Source organism: Leptodactylus fuscus, chromosome 1 (genome assembly GCF_031893055.1).
Source record: "Leptodactylus fuscus isolate aLepFus1 chromosome 1, aLepFus1.hap2, whole genome shotgun sequence".
Lineage (NCBI taxonomy): Eukaryota > Metazoa > Chordata > Amphibia > Anura > Leptodactylidae > Leptodactylus > Leptodactylus fuscus.
Genome location: NC_134265.1, coordinates 92,910,460 through 92,934,320, shown reverse-complemented (window position 1 = coordinate 92,934,320; position 23,861 = coordinate 92,910,460). Strand labels below are relative to the sequence as shown.

Genomic DNA, 23,861 nt, shown 5'->3' with positions numbered 1-23,861 from the left:
CTGGACTCAACCCCAGACCTTTTAACTACTTCATTGATTACAGGTTTACGAGGGAGACGCCTTCAGAGTTAATTGCAGCCCTTAGAGTCCATTGTCCAATTACTTTTGGTCCCTTGAAAAAGAGGAGGCTATGCATTACAGAGCTATGATTCCTAAACCCTTTCTCCGATTTGGATGTGGAAACTCTCAGTGTGCACTTTCAGCCCATATTATATATATAATTGTATTTCTGAACATGTTTTAGTAAACAGCTAAAATAACAAAACTTGTGTCACTGTCCAAATATTTCTGGCCCTAACTGTACTACAAGAGGGTTCTATAAGAAAAAGCTAATTCTTGAGACATAAAATATAGTCATTTCATACCAGTGAAATACCCCAATGCTACCAAGTAAAGCCTAACCACCTGTTCCCAAAAGTACAAAAGCGAAAAGTAACATAGCTGCTGAAATAAGACTTCAGAGTTTGTCCTAGATGAAGGACTAGTGAAGGAATAAACTGGTATATTTAGGCCATATTAATGGGAACACACAAAACTGCCAGTAATTTTGCCCGTTTCCCCTGTAATAAAATGTAATAAGAGGAAAGACCCTTGTGCCACACAATAATATATAATTTAGATAACATAAAAACAAATATATATATATATATATATATATATATATATATATATATATATATATTCCTCCTCATAGGGTGTTAATGGGTTAATAAAACAATATTAGAAGTCTCATAAAAGGAACAACTACTTGACTGTAATATGCAGTTTCGTGTTTGCTTACCTGAAATTGTATCCGGGAGAAACATTGTGATCCAAATCTCTATTGTCCAAACGTCGAAACGAGTACTTTGGAACGCAGTATTTATGCTTCTTGTCCAGGTCACAGTTCCAACTAATCTGAACTCCCATAACGCCACCCTTTAAAAACAATTCATTGTAAAGTTAATACAGCAAGCTTTACAAATAAACCAAGGGATGTTCTTGTATGGGGTGAGCTTAACTTTTCAAAAGGGAATTCACTCACTGTGGAAATAAAAAAAATAATTAAAAAAAAATATATATATATATATATATATATATATATATATATATATATATATATATATATATATATACACACATCAATCCTTTGGGTATGCCATGGGTGCTAATTTTCATAACATTTATTAAAATACACATACAATTTTATTGCTGCTTCTAAACGGAGTTGAGAAAAATAACTTTCATATCTACTGTGCAAATTTTCTGTGTAGCATTTGCAGAAATGGCCCTAGTGCAGCCACAAATAACACTGAAAATAACATTGCATATACGCAATGCAGATCTGTGATCAGTGTATCCGTTTCAATGACAAAGCCTCAGGCGAACAACATACCCACGCTCTGTCCATTCTTATCATGAATTCTAGCTTTATTTACAATCTTTTAAGAATATGCATCGTTCTGTGAACAATAACTGCCTCTTAGACCACCAAGTCCTTCTGTGATATTTTGAGGAGACTTCGCCCCTTATATTTATGCATGATGTTCACACCAAGGCTTGATCACTGCAACAGGTATACTGATCTTGGTTGTGTGTCTACAGAGTGGTGTGAAGCTGAGTGAGGCCCTTAGGTGGATACACAGTGTCTGATCTGAACCAACAGCTGTCCTTGTAAGTTATTAGCTCAGGTGTATGGGCACACCAGAGTGCGCCATCCGAGGGGGAATCCCATGGTCTGTTCCAACGAAAACAGAGCAGGTCCTATTCTGCTCCATTTAATTGGGACAGAACAGATTGGAAGCTGCCATAGAGGTAAGTACACAATGAAATGTACTTAGCGGACACTCAGATGTCATTCTGAGCCTCAGCCAACTGTATCCTGCTGCAAACTCAGCCCCAACTCTGATGCATTGCAGTTTTTATTACTCTTTCCTAAATACTGGATTAACAAAATGACAATATAATATGTCAAATTATGATTGTTTTAAGACTGTAAGTCACTTTAGTTATTATAAAGCATTGTTTTAAAAGCTTCCAACATGACACCCTGCACATACCAATACAGCCATCTCCTGGAAGGATTCTCCAGCCTCCGTCACGATACTTCCCAAACGGAATATAGGACAGAATGGATGGTTCACCCGATCATACAAGCAGGTTTTCAGATACTCTGCACTGATGTTTGGTAAAATGTTTCGCCTATGATATAATTAAAATAAAACTGAATTGCATAACAACTGAAATATATGTGAACTACAAGACATCATGTACAGGATGAAGTAACTCCCTTTCCATTGGTGCCCATTGTAATTTTTCTGTTGCAGCAAAGTGAATAAAGTTATAAATGTTTTAAAGCCTTAAAAGCTATTTGCAAATTAACCTAAGCAGTAGTCACAATGGGCGGGGGGAAGCTTGATAAAGAAATAAAGTTGGAAATTTTCTGATAAAATATATACAGCACTCAGCCCACTAATAAAGTCTTTTTCATGAAACGAAGAAAAAACTGGTCACTTACAGTTCATGATATAACGTAGAAAAAAACTGGTGTATATAAGGATTCCTTACTGGGAGTGCGCGGAACAGAATCTCCTCCGGCTGAGACCACGAGTATGTAGAAAATACTGGCAAAAAGTCCAGCACTCAGGAGTCCAATGTGGAATTATAAATAAAACTTCACTTTCATTGTGTTGGAGCGATACTCCATAAGTAAAAGTAACAAAGCGTGAGTCCAAATGCAGAGGTGGATTACCGCATGACCGACGCGTTTCGATGCTTATGGCACCTTAGTCATGGCATAAAGATTCACAAACGATGTCACGTATATATACACTAAAAAAAAGGGGCCAAAAAAATGGTACCTCCCATCTGCATTTAGGCGAAAGTAGAAGCTGATTGAAGAATTGCACATCACATGAGACACAGGAATGTCTTTCATATATAAATGAATACACATTTTATTTATAAATCCACATTGGACTCCTGAGTGCTGGACTTTTTGCCAATATTTTCTACATAACTTTTCTGATAACTCACTCTCATAGAAGGTTTTTTTTTGGCTTTGTAAATTGACGAGGCCTCTCTAGATCAGTAAGGGTCCAAAACCACGAAGGTCAGCCATTTGGCCTGTTCTCAGCTCCAACCCATTCAAGTAAATGAGCTGAGCTGCAATACCAAGAACAGACACTATACAACGTACACCAGTATGTTTGAGTGACTATAAAGAGACTGCAATGCTCACCCAAACGTTGCAGTCACCTCAAACAGCTCTTTGCTAAGATCCCAGGTCTAACACCCTTTCAATTGTCAATTGATCACTTGTGCTAAAGACAGGATATTAATAAGCTTGGAAAAAACTTTAAAAACCTTCGATGACATCATAGATAGGGTTGAGCCGATCTTGACTTTTCAGGATCGATTTTGAAATCCGACTTCCGATCATTTTTCATTCGAACTCGATCCCAATGCAAGTCAATGGGATTTTTTTTTTTTACTGATTGGAGATCGGATTTTAAAAACAATCCTATTCAATATACAGCATGGAATCTAACAATTGAACGCTTTAATTGTTAGAATCCACGCTGTGTAGTGATTTTTTTTAAATCACTAAGTAGTCAGAGGATTTTTTTTTAATCCTCTGGCTACTTAGTCCCCCCTGGTGTCCACTTACCTGCAGAGATGGCTGGTCCGGTGCCCGATGTTCTCGTTCTTCTTCTCCTCGCTGCCCCCTGCCTCCCAGGTTAGGAGAGTGTGGGCAGGTACTGGGAGGGGAGACGTCACATCTCCCCGCCCACACTCTCCTAAGCTGCAAGCCCCGCCTTCTTCCTAGCTCTTTAACACTAACCTGGGAAGCGGGGGCAGCGAGGCGATTAAGAACGAGAACACCGGGCACCGGACCAGCCATCTCTGCAGGTGAGTAGCTACTAGAGATGTTAGCTAGTCTCCCATTAGAATGAATGGACGCAGCCGGCGTGCAGGGGGTTAAGGCTGTGTGTCGGCTGCTTCCATTTATTTCTATGGAACCGCAGCGGAGCCTTCACACCGAGTATACACTCCACTCAGAATGCGAACACGATCGCTCAACCCTAGTCATGGACCTACTTAGACAACTAAGACAACTGATCAGAGAAGGGAAAGCCAACTACAGGCGGAAGATGGAACTACAGATGGGGGACGGTAGAGTCTCAAAGGTCTGGGACAGCCTGAAGGTGATATCCGGACACAAACAACAACAAATGGCAGCTCATCAGATTGAAGGAGACAGGAAGTGGCTTAATGAGCTTAATCTATTCTTCAATAGATTCGACTCCAAACCAACTCCCCCCTCACAAGCAACCCCCTTCCCCTCACACACCAAGACCCAACCCCCACCGACTGGCAGTAAATCGCAATCCGAATGTCTGATCCTCAAGGAGTCTCTGGTATGTCGGGAAATTAAGAGAATTAAGGCAGACAAGGCCGGCGGACCCGATGGGATAAGCGCAAGAGTTCTTAAAATGTGCAGTGACCAGCTATGTGGTATTATTACGCACATGTACAATATGAGTCTAAAGCTGGGAGTGGTACCTCAACTGTGGAAAACATCTTGTGTGGTACCAGTCCCAAAGAAACCCAACCCGATGGACTACAATGACTACCGACCCGTAGCACTGACATCCCACCTGATGAAGGTCCTAGAGAGACTGGTCCTGACACACCTACGCCCCCTAGTGAGCTCCGCTCTGGACCCCCTCCAGTTTGCCTACCGGCCGGGCATTGGGGTAGATGACGCCATCATCCACCTTCTTCATAGAGCTCTCTCTCACCTGGAGAAACCAGGGAACACTGTGAGAATAATGTTCTTTGATTTCTCCAGTGCGTTCAACACCATTCAGCCAGGGCTACTGAGGGAGAAGCTGAACCTTGGTGGAGTGGATCATCACCTGTCCAACTGGATCCTAGACTACTTGACAAACTGCCCTCAGTATGTGAGAGCCCAGGACTGTGTGTCTGACACTGTGATCTGTAGTATGGGGGCACCACATGGTACAGTTCTTGCCCCATTTCTCTTCACACTGTACACTGCTGACTTTAGGCACAACTCCTCCAGCTGTTACTTACAGAAGTACTCCAATGACTCTGCTATAGTCGGCCTTATCACTGATGGCAACGATAGGGAATACAGAGACTTAAATCGGGATTTTGTTGAATGGTGCCAGCAGAACCAGCTCAGGATTAATGATGGGAAGACCAAGGAGATGGTGGTGGACTTTAGTAAACGGAGAGGTGCTCCGACCCCGGTGGAGATCCAGGGGACATGCATTGAGATAGTTAGGACCTATAAGTATCTGGGTGTGCTCCTCAATAATAAACTAGACTGGGCTGATCACCTGGAGGCGCTGCACAGAAAGGGCCACAGCAGACTCTACCTGCTCAGGAGGCTGAGGGCCTTCGGAGTCCAGGGGCCACTTCTTAGGGCCTCCTCTGTGGTTGCCTCAGCCATCTTTTTCGGTGTAGCCTGCTGGGGGAGCAGTATATCAACCAGGGACAGAAATAGACTTGACAGGCTGATCAGGAGGGCCAGCTCTGTCCTGGGGAGCCCCTTGGACCCAGTACAGGTGGTGGGTGACAGAAGGATACTGTCTGTGGTGACCTCCATGCGGGAGAACAAATCCCACCCCATGTATGGGACCCTGATGGGACTTGGCAGCACTGTAAGTGACCGTCTGCTTCACCCCAAGTGTGAGAAGGAGCGCTATCGCAAGTCCTTCCTTCCAACCGCGACCAGGCTGTATAATCTACATCAGACCAAGCAAAGATCACTCCGCACAGAGAACTAATGATTATGAATGTCCTCCTCCTTTCTTCTCTGTTCCTAAGCTGCTATGGACTCCTAGTATATCTTTCTCAGCATATGTGTGTGTCTACTACTTCTGTAATATTTACTGTGTATTACCATGTATCTGTATTACTATGCAGCTGAAACATACTGAAATTTCTCCACTGTGGGACTATTAAAGGATTATCTTATCTTATCTCTTAATATGAGAACCACTTAAGCAATCATTAGTTTCACCTCAGAGACACTTGGCCCTCTATGGCATCCATATGTCCTAATATGGTATATGGGCAGGGGTTATCTTTTTTAAGTAGTAAAATTCTGGGCATATACAGTAGAGTACTATTATATTTCAAGCTCATATTACAGAATAAATCAGTTCAGATGACATTGAAATATTGTCTTTGTTTTAATAAAAAAAAATGTATGGAGCAAAGCCATAATAATTCCATGGAGCACAAGGTAGTATCAGGTAATACATTGTGATAAGGGTTTCTGAAAAGAATTATCACAATCGCTGATCTGGTTGTATATTATTTTGTATATTATTGCAAGTTTTAAAATCTCTCTTGCAACAACAATGTACGAATGGGACTTCAAAAACTAAAATCTCTATCCCTCTCTTGTAGTGTTATTTTCTGTATCTTAATGTATTAAGTACTTACTTGGAGAAATTGAATTTGGGGTACCAGATGTTATTCTTTATAAGTACAGTGAAATTTTCTGCAGCCCCAAGAAAAGCAGGTCTGAAAAAGGAGCATTTATCAAATGTATATAAGAACAAAAAAAGCCGGATATCACAAGAGAATAACCAAACATTGTCCTTACAAAATAACAAAACAACATGATATTAGTAGATTTATGCATTTTACATGGAATCTGTTAGTAGATCCATACTGTCTTACCTATGAGCAGCATGAAGTACAGACTAACAGGCTTCCATATTAGAAACAGCTACCCGGGCATATACAGGACGAGAAATACAGTCTGAATAGTGGTCATATATTTCATCCTGCTCTTGTGTGTCTTCAACTTACATTATCATACAGATTTATGCAGTAAAGGTTCAGAATTACCATGTAGCTCTATGATTCTATGAGCACAGGACATCATAGAAGCAGTAGTTGTGAAAAAGCCTAAATACATTTGTGTGAATGGGCCCTTACTCCAAGAGAAAAGTCCACGAGGTAGTTATCCAGAATATATTATCCTGAATATATGACACTTATAAGGTCAGATGAGCTCTAGGGATTTTACCACTCACGTGGGAACAGATGTATCATTTTCCACTGGACACCATGCTTTTACTTCACATGTCTTCACTGATTTATTGTAGGCCACACAGCGTCCAGTCTGTACTCCTAGGAAACACAAGTGACACTTTTTAAAAAAAACAAAAAACAAAAACACACTATTCTAAACAATTCCCAAACAGAATAAATTCCAATTAGAAAATCATGATACAAGCAAAGTATGGTAAGAAATGACCATTATAAATATGTCCAGACCAGACCAACCACAGGCTTTATAACCCTTTGCTTAGTTTATTTTCTTCCCTTGTCAATTCAACTTAAAGAGAAGGTCTTTTTATTTCTGTTATAAAATGAAAAATTATGCAACTTTGCAAACATGGCTGGCTCAGAGGGTTTTTCTTTGCACCCTTGGTCAACAAGGGAGCCATTTCCAGCTCATACAGCAGCATCATGTTGCTCTAAAACCTGCCAAAGCAAGAAACACAAATAGCTGGGTTTTTTTTTTTTGCAGCGGCACATCTGTAGAATCGCTGTAGATCCTCCATAACTGTAAGCTTTTGTAAAGGATGAAAGCCATTGGTGAAATCTGCAGCAATAACTGACATTCCCCCATACAGTAAAATAGGCTCCCTTTCAGTATAGCGGACCAATATATTGCACTCATCCTATTAATATTATAATGGTGACAGTTCGTGAGTTTGGATGTTTGTTGGTTTGTGTGTTTGGATGTTTGTTCCTCAATCACAGCCAAATAGCTGAATGGATTTTGGGGAAATTTTGCGCACACACACACACATATATATTTGCCAGGAAAAGGTAGTAGGCTACTTTAAATGTGGGTCACTCACCCCAAATCGCCACCGTGACCCTCCAAACAATCCTCCAGCTCGGCTGTAGCAGCTAGCATTCCACCAGCGCTGGTCTGTGCATGCACCTCCTATTGGTGCATGGCAGGCTGTGGGCGGGCTCTGGAGCCAGGGCTGCGGCACCATAGGTTGGGGGCTGAAGGTGGGCGTGCCGATTCAGCAGGGAAACACTGAGGAAGTTGGCGGCAGCTCACATGGTCCCGGCGCCGCAGCAGTTCCAGCCCACCTACACAGCTCGCGGACGGAGGAGGCTGCTGCAGCCGACGCACCACAGGTAAGTGCAGCGGGTACAGGGGGTTGGGGGGGGGGCGTGTCCCTACGTCGGGGTCCCCAGGGATCAACCACATACCCCAGCTTCATGTCCCCCCCACCCTTCATCGGCCCCAGCATAGTTGGACTCACCTTGCCACGCTCCCCCGATGCTCTCTCCGCTCGCTGCACATAGGTGTCGGGTGGTTGGCTGTGTATGGCACGTACACTGCAATACAGGCGCCTGTATTCGGCAATGCACTGTATAATACCGGCGCCTGTATTGCAGTCTACCTGCCTAGGCTACAATACAACCGCACGCCTGACAGGCCAGGGAGGCAGCGCGAGGCTCCGGCTGTCATAGCAACCTGACGCCGGTCCTCGCTCTGCCTCCTATACGCCACATGCAGCCAGCCGCCCAACACCTATGTGCAGCAAGCGAGCGGCGAGAGGGACGGGGGAGCATGAAGCTGGGGGCAGAGATGGGGGGACAAGAAACTGGGGGCAGAGATGGGGGGACAAGCAACTGGAGGCAGAGCTGGGGGGACAAGCAACTGGATGCAGAGATGGAGGGACAACAAACTGGGGGCAGAGATGGGGGTCCAAGAAACTGGGGGCAGAGATAGGGGGACAAGAAACTGTGGTCAGATGAAGGGAGGGACAAGAAACTGGGGTCAGATGAAGGGAGGGACAAGAAACTGGGGTCAGATGAAGGGAGGGACAAGAAACTGAGGGCAGAGATGGGGAGACAAGAAACTGGGGGCAGAGATGGGGGGACAAGAAACTGGAGGCACAGATGGGGGGCCAAGAAACTGGGGGCAGACATGGGAGAACAAGAAATATAAGCGGTTCAGCACCACCGCCAACCCGCAGACGAAGTCGAGGGTAACTGCTAGTACAGTATAAAGGACTCTTCTACCCGTCTCCACCCCCCGTGGTGTAATTTTGTAATTACTCACCAATTTTAGGTCCCTTGTCTCTGCTCCCACATACATAGCCTTGTCAGCGACTAAGCAGGGAAGGGGTGGAAAGTCCAAAGAGTGGCGAGTAATTACTAAATCTGAACTCCCACTAGTTCCGATTACCCGTGCATGAGTGCTTTAATCTGTCTGGTTTCATTTTGGAAACTGAATGCCCCCAAGAGGTGTGGGACCTGGCACGGTTTACAAATAGTCTTAATTCTATAATCTTTTGTAGTTTTGAATTTACACCTTGTTTATGCTGACTATATGTTTTCACAGTAACAGGCTACAAACAATCCTTGTGTGGTTAAGATTCAGCAGCCATATTGCCAACCATCTGCCCTATTTCTTTATGACACATTTAAGTTACTTAGAATTATTCTAATCGGCGGTGGGGGGAATGTTTTTTTTCATTGCAGTATTTTTTTTGTTTAGTTTTTCTAAGATGCAACGTTTGGCCTATAGGAGCTCTGCCTGACTATATACTTATTGGATTTTTACTTTATGAGATTACACAGGTAAGCATATTACACTGTTCTCCTCAGCAGGCAGAGATGGCATTGGCTCTAGTGGGCAAGGGGATTGGATTTAGTAGCATAGAAACAAAGTAGGGAAAGCAGGGTGAAATTAAAATTCCAGATAGTGTTTGCTCAAAAGTAAATTGCCATGAAAGTGCACAGAATTTACATACAAGAGGTCCAGGGTTTAGTATGTGTGATGAAAGTCTTTCTGCAAGAGTGCTTTACCCTAACACTATATATTTCCTATCCACTGTCTAAGGAAAGGGGAACCTCTGATTATTTGAGTCATGCTAGTAGACCTGCAAGGTCAGAGTTGAGCAGAAATTCCATGACAAGTAATCTGGCTAGATGGGCGACATTACTAAAGTTAATTGTAAAAATATAGGTACATCTCTAAGCGGTCATCATGATGGTAGAATACAGCTGGCCCCTCTTAGGGGGCGTTCACACTACCGTCAGTGTCCGACAGGTAGTGTCCGCTCCTAGTGTCCGTTCAAAACCTCGCACAGACATTAGGAGTGGACACTAGCTGTGTCCGTGACACTTGTCATTCATTTAAATGGCGATCGGGTGCGTTCTTTTGCACTCCGTGCCCTTCCTTCACTGTCCGCATGTAAAGATGTCCGACTTTTCAAGCGGATAGAAAAACCTGACGTAGGTTTTTTCTGTCCGCTTGAAAAGTCGGACATCTTTACAAGCGGACAGTGAAGGAAGGGCACGGAGTGCAAAAGAACGCACCCGATCACCATTTAAATAAATGACAAGTGTCACGGACACAGCTAGTGTCCACTCCTAATGTCTGTGCGAGGTTTTGAACGGACACTAGGAGCGGACACTACCTGTCGGACACAGACGGTAGTGTGAACGCCCCCTTAGCATGTCTGCGTTCTACTTCATTTGAACCTGAAAAGGTTGTTTTAAACATATACAACAAAAGCATCAACATGAGGCCATACCATTGCTGTGTGTTCCTACATAACCTGGGGTACAGTTGTAGTCGGAAACACATATTGTGGAAGTATCTGGTAGCTGGGGAAAGAAAAAACAAAACAATTGAGAATCAAGAAATAATGATGTACAAGTGTTTAAGTAATAGGAACAGACCGTCTTTCAACAGACATTGTATCACACTTACTGTATGTTGTGGTACTACAGATTATTGGTTGCTGGGGTTCTAGCAGCAGGACAACTTATTTTTAAAGAACAGTTTAAATAAAAATAAATTGTTCAATATAATAAAGAGCGCTGTACAACTCACCTCTGGACATTGGCCCTGTGTTTGATTTGGTGTCAGGATTACATTTGTCATCACAAAGAAGGCATTTTCTTCCTGTAACAGATACAGTGTAGTAAAATATGGCTTAGGAAAATAAGGTCACTTGTACTAAATGCTTTGACTACAAGGGAGAGGTATCTCTTAGCAAAGCCAGATCACTGCCCCAGTTATACCTTACAGGGAACTGGTCACCACAAAATTACACTACAATCTGCAGGCATCAGTGGAATGGTTTCTAGGGGCCCATCACCAGGGCCCCTGCAGATCAGCTATACTGACAGCGCAACTACAGATAATAACAATGCCATCCTGCACACCCACCATACGATGCACCACTGAACTACCTAAACCCACATTACACTATGTATGGCAAGTGAGCAGCGTGGCTCCTGGAATTGTTAACTATAGTACCACAACTGCGGTGAAGAATATGGTGAGTGAGCAGCGCAGCGCCCAGCATGGAAACAATACTGGGGGCTGTGTGCTCTGGGAAACATCAGATCTGCAGGGTCCTAACAGTCTAAAAGACCTAAGAGATCAGTGGTGGTCTAACATCCAGGGCCCCTGCTAATCAAATGTTTGAAGAGACTGTGATGCTATTATGAGCACCTACACCACTTTGCCATTTGCATTGCACAGATTTTCATTATATATAGTGACCGTGCAATGTAATTGCAGCCTGTAATAACATCACATGTGATGTAAATAATGTTAGGGCTCTGCACAGTACAATTTCTTCCACGGAGGCCCCCACACAGTATAATATGCTCCCCACAGTGTCCTCAAACAGTATAAAATGCTCCCAAGACTCCCCCTTAAGCCGCTTTAGGCAAACCCCAAGAAATTCGACGAATATTCATGAGGTCCAGTTCGCAGATTAGTTTTAGTACTATTATTATACACTGGTGTCATGTCAGACAACACAGGCGATAGTCATTACTGCTGGGGCCTGTGCATGGGCCTCAGTGTTCACGTGGCCTGTGCCGTCACCATTACACTGGCATGCTCCACTAGATTGCAGGGACCTAATCACAGACCTCAGCAGTGACATCTGGGGTGCTTGAAGAAGAGATCCAAAGAAGATGCTGAGAGCCGTCAGAGTCCCAGAAGAGGCAAGTATACATATTTGTTATATTTAATCATCTCCCCTGGGCCAGCAAGTATTGGAAACAGGCCCGGCATGTACAGACATCACATAATGCCAGGCCCCTTTACATTACCAATAAGTATAGCGGTGGGGGAACCAAGCTTTCCCCAATTACAATCATGCTGCTGAAGGGCTCCTCACATCTCCAGCAGGCCCCATGTTACTCTGATCAAGGTCGCACCTCCTGCAACTGCAATTGTTATGCCACCTACTACCTGACCTCCACTGGCCAATAAAAAAAAGGAGTGGGGGTACAGTAAAGCCCACCAAAGGCAAGGGGTTCACTGCTGGATCCATCGGTTTTTCGGTGGCCAGTCAGACCCTGGTTGTGCTGAGAGTCCTTGTTGATATGTTTTATTGAAGTGATGATGTGCAAATTAACAGTACTGGAAGGTCGTGAATACAGTAGGTGTCAGGCATGCGCACCACTACTCCAATTGCATGGGGCACTCAGGGACCTCATTCTTATGTTCGCTGGTGTTCCCAACAGTAACATCTGAAGTTATTCTCCTGTGCCTAGGGGATAATTGTTAGTAGAAGGCAAACCCTTTAAGGCTAACTTTCACAAAACTGCATTACTACCATGCCACAAGGATTATAGATTTTTTTTTTTTTTTAAAAACATTGTACAAATACGATGTATGGTGCTTTAAATATGACACCCACTGAGAAGCAGTGCGGGCACCATAACTGCCGGGTTTTCCACCAGCTCCCCTTCCTCCTGGTCCCAGCTTACACACCTGCTCTTGGATGCTGCTGTGTATGACAGCTAGAAGCCTTCTGAAGGCTTGCCATACATAGAGAAGAGAAAACTGCTTTAGATTGAACTGGATTCAACCCAAATTTTCCAAAAGTTTTTGTTTGAACACAAAAAATTGGGAGGGTTTTGGGGGGGGGGGGGGGGGGAGAGGGGATTCGTCACCCAAACTGGAGGTGAAATTAAGCTATGGAGGCCTTTCAAACTCCAGAGTGTAATAGGTGGAAGCCCGGGGGACTGTTAAAAAAGGAAGAAAAAAAAACAAAAAACATTTACAGTGTCACCTTCCCTCACCTACTCCCTAAACCTTCTTGTGCTGTCCGTTTCTCTCTCAGTCTTCTTCCGGCCTCCTGGTTGACATCATGTACTCAGGAGTCAATGCTGAAGCCTGTGTTTGAGGAAGCGCCAGTCTCTATGAGGAGGCCCATAAGAGATGAGGGAAGGGGAGCCTGCTTGTGGCCGGCTTCAACAGTTATACAGTCACTCTGCCATAGATTGCAATATAGTTGTATTACAGTCTATGGTACAAAATGTATTGGGAGGCAGGCTCAAGCCCCATGTGGGGGATAGAACAAAGAAAAAAAAAAAAAAAAAAAGTATAACCCCCCCTTTTTTTAAATAAAAATAAGAAATGTAAATCCTCCTTTCCCTAGATCACAAATAAAAAATACAAATTGGGTATCTCTCCATCCAAAAAAGAATATATAGAATATAAAAATATAAAATGGTGAACACTGAGGCGAACAAAAAACAAAAACACCCCTTACTCATCCCCATAACCAGAAACAAACATTACTGATGTCAGAATATGGTTAAAAAAAATAAATAAAAGAAATTACGGTATATATATTTTTTTTACATTTTTCAAAGTTTTAGTATTAAAACATGACAAAACGATATAAATTTGGTATCATTTTGATCGTGCCTACCGAAAGAAAATATGGCACATGCCTTTCACCGCAAAGTGAATACTGTAAAACCAAAACACTAAATTTGCTATTTATACCTGGAACACAGTTATAGTAATGGTTTCTCTGCTTCAATAAAAAACCTCTTAACGTTAATAGGTCTACATATCATTTATTTCCAAAGCTGTGAACTTTGTACTCCTCCGTGGCAAGAAATACTGTTCTGTTATTGTAAAGCAATAAAAAATTTTTTTACTCTTTTCGAAAAAAATTAGTGCGACCTTTGTTCGAAACACAAAACTAATGTACATAGACTCATAACACGAGAACCACTTGGTCAAGATAACATCTGCAATGTTATGTATGTATATACAAATATATTACAATACTTCCTTTAAGAAGATCTGAGCATGAACTTCTGTTATTACAACAGAAGGATGAGGAATGTTCTAGAAAAGCTACTAGTCCACAGAGTCACTGAGAAGATCATCTATTTTAATAACTGGAAATAAAAGAAACACTAGATTGAATGAGATATACAAGACTTTCAAGAAAAAAAAAAAAAGCAGAACCACACGATATTCATCATATCTCTTGCCTGCACACAACGGACAATGCCAGATTAGGAAAACCAAAATTCTATTGGCTACTATCATGATTCATAAAAAGTTCTACAATTTGCATTTTAGTTCCTCATCATGTAGTTCCTGTTTCCCATTTATAGACTAAATACTTCGGAGAAAGTAAGAAAAAAAATTGTATATTACAAAATGTATTAATTACACAAATACTTCCCAGAAAATCACAAGTTGTCCAAAAGTTTAGTTATGCTTTAAACCCATAGTGTGCATGGCATGACAAATATTACTGCTGGCCCCATAGACTATAATATAGTCCACCGGATTTCCACTGGTTGCAGAACTTTTCTCTCTGCTGATTTTAAGCAGATTCTGCAGTGGAGTCTCCATAGGGATCTAGCCTTTGAGGTTTGTTTGTTTGTTTTAGAACACAAGACAGACATTTCAACCTTGGTACAAACTCTCAACAAGTGTATGGGGGATTTGGCCGCTTCACTTTTTTTTTTTTTTTTTTTTTTTTATTAAATCCTATTAATATTATAAAGGTGAATGTTTGTGAGTTTGTGTTTTTGGATGTTTGTTCCTCAATCACAGCCAAACGGCTGAACGGATTTTGGTGAAATTTCACACACACCTACATATTTCCCAGGAAGGTACAATAGGCTACTTTAAATGTGGGTCACCCTCCAAAGACCCCTCTGGGCTCAGCTATAGAAGCTGGCATTCTGCCAGGGCTGGTCTGTCCATGCTCCTCCTATTGGTGCATGGCAGGCTGCAGGCGGGCTATAGAGCCAGGGCTGCGGTACCATAGGCTGGGGGCTGAATGTGGGCGTGTCGATTCAGCAGGGACACACTGAACAACATGGCGGCCGCCCACAGGGTCCCGGAGCCGCAGCTATACCAGGCTGCCTACACACATTGCGGAGGCTAAGGAGGAGGCTGCTGCACCCCACTCAACATATACAGGTCAGTGCAGCGGGGGGGGGGGAGGGGGGGTCCCCCGGTCGGTCTCCCCAGCTTCAGTTCCCCCCCTACATCGGCCCCCTGTGTAGTATGACTCACCTTTGTCTTTGTCCTCTGCTGCTGTGTGTGCTGGCTCAGTGCACACAGGTCTCGGCCTGTAGACGAAGTTGCGGGTAACTGCTAGTATATTTAGACAATCTAATCAGGAAGTCAGGGCTGTATAGTTGGTAAATCAGACTTCCTTATCTGAGTCCTCTATTTTTACACCTGTTACTCTTTCATATGAAAATGAGCCATGTATAATATTTAGTAGTAAATTTACTGTTATATTTATATTAAATATTAATGATACACTAGCCTCTGCCCGCGACTTCGTCTGCAGGTTGTTGGCGTCGATGATCCACCTATATTCAGCAAATTTCTGCCGTCGATGGTTTACCTGCTCTGACATTTCGACAGCTCTCAAGCTGTCCTGCTGCTGACCTTGTTCCTCACACCGCGCCTGTGATTGTTCTTGCATTTCAGCAGCTCGCTGGGATGCCATATAATGAACGTATTGCTGATCCGCCTGCTCCAGCGTTTTAACAGCTGTCAAGATGTCCTGCTGCTGAATGCATTTCTCACGCTAGGCCTGTGATTGTTCCAGTATCTCAGCAGCTCGCTGGGACACCATAAAATGAGCGTGTTGTTGGTGTTGATGATCCCCCTCAGTTCTGCTTGAAGAGAGCTCTGTGACTTCTGCCTCCTTCATAGCTCTCCTTGTTTGCGACAAATTAGATTTTCTTTTTCCAGGCATGTTGAAAATTGGCAAACTGTCAATTTGGATTGAAGGTGTTTGCCCATGTCAGTGTGTCAGCAGTGCCTGGAGCACATCAGATAATAATGCAAGTGCATGAACAAAAACCACTGAAGGTTAGTGTGTGTTTACACAGAGAGATAAACGCTTTCTCAGAAGCTGAGATAAGAGCAGTGTAATATAGTATATGAACATAAATTCATAACAGTCGTGAAGCCATGTCATTTACCGGGTTAAAAAATTAGTCTATGTTTTAGTCGAGGTTACAAACTATGTGCCAAATTTCATTCAAATCCGTTCAGCCGTTTTTTTGTGTGATTGAGGAACAAACACACAAACTTTCACATTTATAATATTAGTAGGATAGGATAGGATTATGTTTTATTAAAATTATATGACCAATATCACCAGTTATAAAATGGTGAACTTTTAAATTTTTATTTTGAAGCCGATTTGGAGTCGGTACCAACTACAACTCCAGAGCTCTGAAAATCTGAGGTTACTTCATAATACTCTGCTCAAAAAAATAAAGGAAACACTTAGGGCTAGTTCACATGGAGTTACATGAATTCTGCATGTAAACATTCCGGTGCACTGGCATCCCATTGTGGAATTCCGCTCCGGATCAGGCCCAAATGAATGGGCCTAATCGGCAGGGAGCCTCATGCCACGGCTTAATCAGCCATGGGAAAAAGGGGCATCTCGCTTCTTTTTTCCGCTACTAGCTAGTGGAAAATGGAAGCGAGCGGCTCCCATTGAAGTCAATGGGAGCCATTTTTGGCAGTGGATTTTGAGACGGATTCCGCGTCAAAATACGCTGCCAAAAGACTCCGTGTGAACGAGCCCTTAAACAACACAATGTAACTCCAAGCATCGATTTCACATTCTGTTGTGCAAATGGACTAGACAACAAATGGAAATTATTGGTAATTATGGAGACACACTCAATAAAGGAGTGGTTCTACAGGTGGGGACCACAAACTACATCTCAGTACCAATGCTTTCTGGCTGATGTTTTGGTTACTTTTTAATGTTGGTTGTGCTTTCACACTCGTGGTAGCATGAGACGGACTCTACTACCTACACAAGTAGCTCAGGTATAGTGCAGCTCATACAGGATGGCACATCAATGCGAGCTGTGGCAAGAAAATTTGCTGTGTCTGTCAGCGTAATGTCCAGAGGCTGGAGGCGCTACCAGGAGACAGGCCAGTACACCAGGAGAGGTGGAGGGGCCGTAGGAGGGCAACAACCCAGCAGCAGGACCACTACCTCCGCCTTTGTGCATGGAGGAACAGGAGGAGCACTTCCAGAGCCCTGCAAAATGACCTTCATCAGGCCAAAAATATGTGCATGTGTCTGCACAAATGGATAGAAACCGACTCCATGAGGATGGTATGAGGGCCCGACGTCCACAGATGGGAATTGTGCTCACAGCCCAACACCGTGCAGGATGCTTGGCATTCGCCACATAACACCAGGATTGGAAACTTCACCACTGGCGCCCTGTGCACTTCACAGATGAAAGCAGGTGCACACTGAGAACGTGACAGAATCTGGAGATAGTGTGGAGAATGATCTGCTGCCTGCAACATCCTTCAGCATGACCGGTTTGGCAGTGGGTCAGTAATGGTGTGGGATGGCATTTCTTTGGAGGGACGCACAGCTCTCTATGTGCTCACCAGAGGTAGCCTGACTGTCATTAGGTGCCGAGATGAGAACCTCAGACCCCTTGTGAGACCATATGCTGGTGCGGTTGGCACTGGGTTCCTCCTAATGCAGGACAATGCCGGACCTCATGTGGCTAGAGTGTGACAGCAGTTCCTGCAAGATGAAGGCATTGAAGCTATGGACTGGCCCGCCCGTTCCCCAAACCTGAATCCGATTGAGCACATCTGGAACATCATGACTTGCACCATCCACCAATGTCACGTTGCACCACAGATTGTCCAGGAGTAGGCAGATGCTTTAGTCCAGGTCTGGGAGGAGATCCCTCAGGAGACCATCCACAACCTCATCAGGAGCATGCCCAGGCGTTGTAGGGAGGTCATACAGGCACGTAGAGGCCACACACACTGCTGAGCCTCATAATTTTGCAGGTCACTCCAAATTTAGGCCTCTATTGGTTAATAAATTTGGTTTCCATTGATGAATTTTGTGTGATTTTGTTGTCATCGCATTCAACTTTGTACAGAACAAAGTATTCATTGAGAATATTTCATTCATTCAGATGTAGGATGTGTTATTTGAGTGTTCCCTTTAGTTTTTTTGAGCAGTGTATTTTGATGCTCTAGAATTTTGTGGGAAAAGCAAGTGGAACTTGAAGGGGTGCAGTTGCCCAGGCTCTGGAGACATAGAGCATGTCCATTAACCAAAAAGGGCAGTAGGCGGCTCTATTTTAGCTTGAGATGCTAGTAATTCCTCACGGCAAGTAGTGGTATACGGCACTATATCAAACGATTACTGAGCATAAGTAGTAGCTATCATTTGAAGCATAGAGCTGACACCTTGCTGCCACAACTGTAATTCAAGATAGCTCTGCAGGGGTTTAATCCTCTTAGATGCTTTGGTCAACATTGACCGAAGCATCTAAGGAGTTCCTGACTTCACCTTGCATCACCTCCTGTGCTATAATTGGGCAGTGTCAATGCATCTTGATGGCAGCCAGGGGTCTGAACAAAGCCTCAAGTATTGCTATCATTAAAACTGCAATGGGTCCATTTGGAAAAACTTGCAAACAACATGAATCGGCTCACAGACTAAAGGTAACACTCAACAGAGGTTTAAAGGCCCTTTCACAGAACCAAGTACCCTGTGTGGAAAAGTTCCATGTGTGGACCATAGTACCTAGACTGAACTGAGCCATGTGCGGTGGAGCCACAGCATCCCAATTAGTTATAACATATTGCTATTTATCGGGCCGAGTTAAGTCTGGGAAATTCAGCCTTCACACAGACCTTTTCTTTGACTGAGGGCCGCCGCTATGTGTGAAAACACCAGAAGCACAGTGTAGAATGTAGCCAGCACCATATTATGTCTCTATACTCTAAGTATCACATGGTGTTTTTTGGACCGGATATTGCCGCCTCATAATCCAGACCAAAAAATGCCTCCCACGGCTAGCTGCGACTGGATGCCTATGCAGTGCACCTGCATCCAGTCGCGGCATTCCACTCCGAATTAGGCCCAAATGAAAGGGCCTAGTTGGGAGGGAGTGTCACGCTGCAGAATCCGCGGCAAGATAGGTCAGCTCGCTTCTTTTTTCCACAAGCAGGAAGAAACTGCTCATGGGAAAAAAAAAAGTGAACGGCTCTCATCGAAGTCAATAGGAGGCATTTTTATGAGCCAGATTCTGAGGCGGATTCTGCGTCAAAATTCGGACCAAAAAACCCTGTGTGAACTTACCCTAAACGGCCAAAGTAACCTAGTGCTCATGGACATATTGTATCGCCTATGAGTGCTTCACTGTCCTTGCATCTGCTGGTATAAATGGACCTGTACATCTGTTTTATGTATTGAAAATGTGTGGTCAGTGTAAATAGTGGTCTAAACACTCTATAGAACTTTCATCACTTCAGGATCGGCCGTTTTGCGCATTTTTTTGTACATGCTATTTTGAGGACTATAACATTATTCTGTGTAATTTTTTGGTGATACATACAGCTTTTTTATTTTAAATATCCAGGAAAATGTAAACAAAAAAGAAAACATCTGTTTCCCAAGTTTTTTTTTTTTTTATAAACGGCAAAATGGCTACTGATTTTTATTTTTTAACTTTTTTTTCTCTCTTCATTACAGTAACAAACCGTCCCTGCCTTTTAATGGGAGGTATAGCCATTGTAACAGCCAGTTCCCTGCTTTTGCAGCAGCACAATGTTCTGCAGCTTCTTAACTCTGCAATGACGTGCAGGTATGTCCATGTATAGCTAAGAGTGGACTGTCTGGACATATGTAGTCAATGGGTGGCTCAGAAGAAGTAGTTTTAGAACACATAAGAAGATGTACAGTATGTACCTACCGTATTTTGGACTATAAGACGCACATTTTTTCCCCCAAATGCGTCTTATAGTCCGAATGTGGCGCCTGGCATCCGCTGTAATAGAGAGGCGGAAGCCGGCAAGTGATAGACGCTGGCACAGGTGCCGGGGCCTGCGACATCGCTGCGCTCCTCTGCCCTGCATGAAGCCAGCAGCGGCGATGCTATTCCGCTCCTCCGTCCCCCCGCCGCTGGCTTCATGCAGGGCAGGGCAGCGATGTCTCAGGCCCCGGCACTTGTGCCAGCGTCTATCCCTCGCCGGCATCCGCCTCTCTAGTACAGCGGATGCCGGGTCAGTATCGGTGGCCCCTTCTCCCCCGGGGCCGGTCCCCACCGGCCCCGTACCTGTGAAGTTGCAGGCTGGCTCCTGCGCGGCGATATCTCAGGAGCCGACCTGTTCAGGTGACAGCCGGGAGCCTAATGAGGCTCCCAGGCCTGTCACTGCTATATATTAGTATTGCGGCTGGGCCTAGGACCAGCCGTAATACTAATATACAGAATGTCCCATAGACGGCAATACAGTTGTATTGCCGTCTATGGGACTTGCAATCAAGTGACCGCAGGTTCAAGCCCCCGGAGGGGGGGGAATAAAATAGTAAAATAAAAAAATAAAAAGCTTTAAAAATATATAATAAAAATATGAAATAAATAAAAGTTCTAAATCACCTCCTGTCCCTAGAATATATATATAAAAGTAGAAAATCATATATCATAAACCACCAGGGTTTTTTTTTCAATAAAAGGTGATCTAAGAAATAGATATTCCCCAAAATGGTATAACTAAAAAGTACTTCTGGCCCCACAAAAAAAAAAAAAAACACTCTATGCATCCCCGTACAGCTGCAGGGTCACCTGTCAATGTGGCCTTGCAGCTGTTGCAAAACTACAACTTCCATATATTAAATATTTTACCAGTTTTTGCTTCAAAATTTTTTTTCCCTATTTTCCTCCTCTAAAACCTAGGTGCGTCTTATAGCCCGAAAAATATGGTATGAACTAGAAACACAATTTAAATGCTACATAAACAGAAGTTACAACTTTTTTTTTTACCATCGTGGTAATAAAAATGGGAGTGGCACTCGTGGGCTTTTTAGTGCTTACGTATTTTCCGGTTGCTAGGAAATCTATGCCATTATGATCACGTTATAAAAAAAACTCACCTGAGCAGGTATAATGTAATCGGCAACATCCCAGATCCTGAATCCAAGGTCTGATGTGTTTGTTGCTGCAACTCCTTTCACTTTCAATGTTACAGAGCTGACTACGTTGTCAAACTCTTGATAGCCTTTTTCCCAGATAAAAACCCACCTGGAAATAGAGATTAAACAGTTGATTCTGAATGTTTTAAAGAGGAGTTTTCACCACCTCCATCAATTCTAGTTCTCAGCATCCTTTAAAAGGTACTGCTCAACGGATTCCAATGAAGTGGGAATCTTTTCTCTAGCTCCTACTATTCCCAGGCAATTGGTGCAGTTAGTTTTGATGTCGGATATTCTATTTAATTGCTCTACTCTCAATAGGTTGGTCTTGGGTCAGAGCAGACAAGGGAGTGGGGAGGGGTGTGATCCAGAACTCTAACACTGCTCAATCAGAGGCAGATAGAGGTAGAGCTCAGAATTATACCCTTTTGTATGCATTGCCCAAGAAAACCCACTTGACAGTACAGATCCTAATTATCATATCAGGTACCAAAACTAACTGCACTGACTGCTAAGGAATGGTGGGGGTTAGAGAAAAAAAATTCTATATGTGCTGGAATCTGTGGATCCGCTCCTCTTAAAGGGTTCAAAGAGCTGGAGTTGGTTGAGGTGGTGAAAGGTCCATTTTAGGATAGCAAATTAATTTTGCACTAAATCTACACGTAGGCTCAGTTCAGATCTGCATAGGAACCTCTGTCACAGATTGTTTTTTGATAGAAATAATAGCGTCATGTACAACAATATTTTTCCTATCAAAACTTTGTACGCCTTACAGAAATCTGTAAGTAAATAGGATTTGTCATAAAATGGATTATTGTCTTAGTAACTGTTCACATATAAATAACAGAATATAATGCAATACTCCCTAAGCAAATCCCACCACAGATAAATAGGGCTATGCAAATCGCTATAAATAATGAGATACTGCTGCCACTTTAGCAACTACATACAGGGACATGAGAAGTCTCCTAGACATCATTTTTATAAGTTAACTCTATACATACAAGCTTAGTTTGGGTGTGAGGCCACATGTTTCAGAAAAACAGTTTTGTTTTTTTTCCTAGATCTTTAATTTTGTTTTAAGCTAAAGCCAAGAGCGGAAGCACTTATGCTTTGCCCTTCTGGTAAATCCACTCTTAGATAGGGGCCCCGCGGGCCGGAAACTCCACGGGAAAAATTGTGACGTTTTTCATGCAAATCCTATGCACACTTTGTGTTTCAAACCACAGCATGGACATGCTGCGATTTCCAAAACTGGCGTGGTTTTAGAAATCACAGCATGTCAATTATATCTACAGAAATGCCAGCAGCTTTTCCGTAGATATAATGGTAACAGAAAGTCCGCAGAGGAAAACTCAGTGAGCTTACTGTTCAAAGCGCTGCAGGAAGGACCGCAATGTGTTTCCGCCGTGGTTTTTCATGCAGCGCTTTAGCGCTGCAAATTGCCCCATGGGCCTTAGCCTTAGGGTTCGTTTACACTGAATAAATGTGGCGTTTTACAGTCAATGCAATTCCATCGAATCTCATCCACACCTTGCGGAAAAATATGGAAAGCGGACATGCTGCAATTTCTAAAACCTCTGCAGACTTTCTGTAAATAGCAATGCACAAAAAAAAATAAATAAATAAATGTATGTATGTATGTATGTATGTATGTATGTATGTATGTATAATAAATGTATTGTAGCCATTCTTGGCTTTGGCTCAAAAAACCCGCAGCAAATGCTGTTATCTTCAGACTCTACAACTGTGGTAAAACTACAACTCCCAGCATGCCCTGACAGGTAATAGTTCTAGAGTCACAGCACGTAGAGCCCTGCCTGAGTACATAGACAGACATGTAACTGAACATATGGTAAGAAGAGAAGCGCAGACACCTCACAAGACTGCTGGAGTCCACAGTGAAGACTTACAAGTAGTAGCTACAATACATATACAATAGTCCATACCCGATGACATAGGCGAGGATAACAAGCTGGATGACTCTGTTCAGAAGTCCAACCTTGCGGCTCTTAATAAGCGCAATCCGCGGGGTATTGTAGTCAAATATACAGCTGTAGACCTCGCCACAGAAGCCAGCACAGCAGCCAGCGCCGCCTGACATGACTGCGGGCGAGCCGGGACTGCAAGGACTCCTGAACTCCAGCGGGTCATGTGACAGCCCTGTGCTCGGGGATAATCTCCACATGGATGGGTGGAGCTGGATTTCCTTCCGCATCGCCACCTAGGGGTCAGCGCTGGAAACACACACAGCGGTTTATACTGGAGAGATAACGTTGCGTTGTGAGCTCGATGCGTCGTGTGCAGATATTATTATGTTAAGGGATACAGAGGGGAGCAGAATGTTACCTGTGGGCAGCAGGTGTAGGGGGGGCATTGGGGGTGTTGCTGTTCTTGGGAAAAGATGTCAATTAACCCCTTAAACCACATTGATTTTCTGTTTAACTTTCTTCCCTCTCCACTTTACAAATACTGTTTAATTTTTTGGTTCACAGGATCATATGAACGTTTAATTTTTGCAGGACAAGTTGTACATAATAATTACACCATTTAATC

At 43.3% G+C, this 23,861-nt stretch overlaps 1 protein-coding gene across 1 annotated transcript in view; it reads right to left on the bottom strand.

Moving 5' to 3' along the window:
- Nucleotides 1-23,409, bottom strand: part of P2RX4 (purinergic receptor P2X 4) — a 37,128-nt gene extending 13,719 nt beyond the window's left edge. The window contains exons 1-8 of the mRNA XM_075273729.1: nt 23,255-23,409; nt 21,267-21,414; nt 10,907-10,978; nt 10,605-10,677; nt 7,062-7,158; nt 6,463-6,543; nt 2,040-2,181; nt 782-918 (exon numbers count right to left, since the gene is read on the bottom strand). Coding sequence (XP_075129830.1) covers nt 782-918; nt 2,040-2,181; nt 6,463-6,543; nt 7,062-7,158; nt 10,605-10,677; nt 10,907-10,978; nt 21,267-21,414; nt 23,255-23,409 — 905 coding nt within the window. The remainder of the gene's footprint in view (nt 1-781; nt 919-2,039; nt 2,182-6,462; nt 6,544-7,061; nt 7,159-10,604; nt 10,678-10,906; nt 10,979-21,266; nt 21,415-23,254) is intronic.
- Between the last annotated feature and the right edge of the window lie 452 nt (nt 23,410-23,861).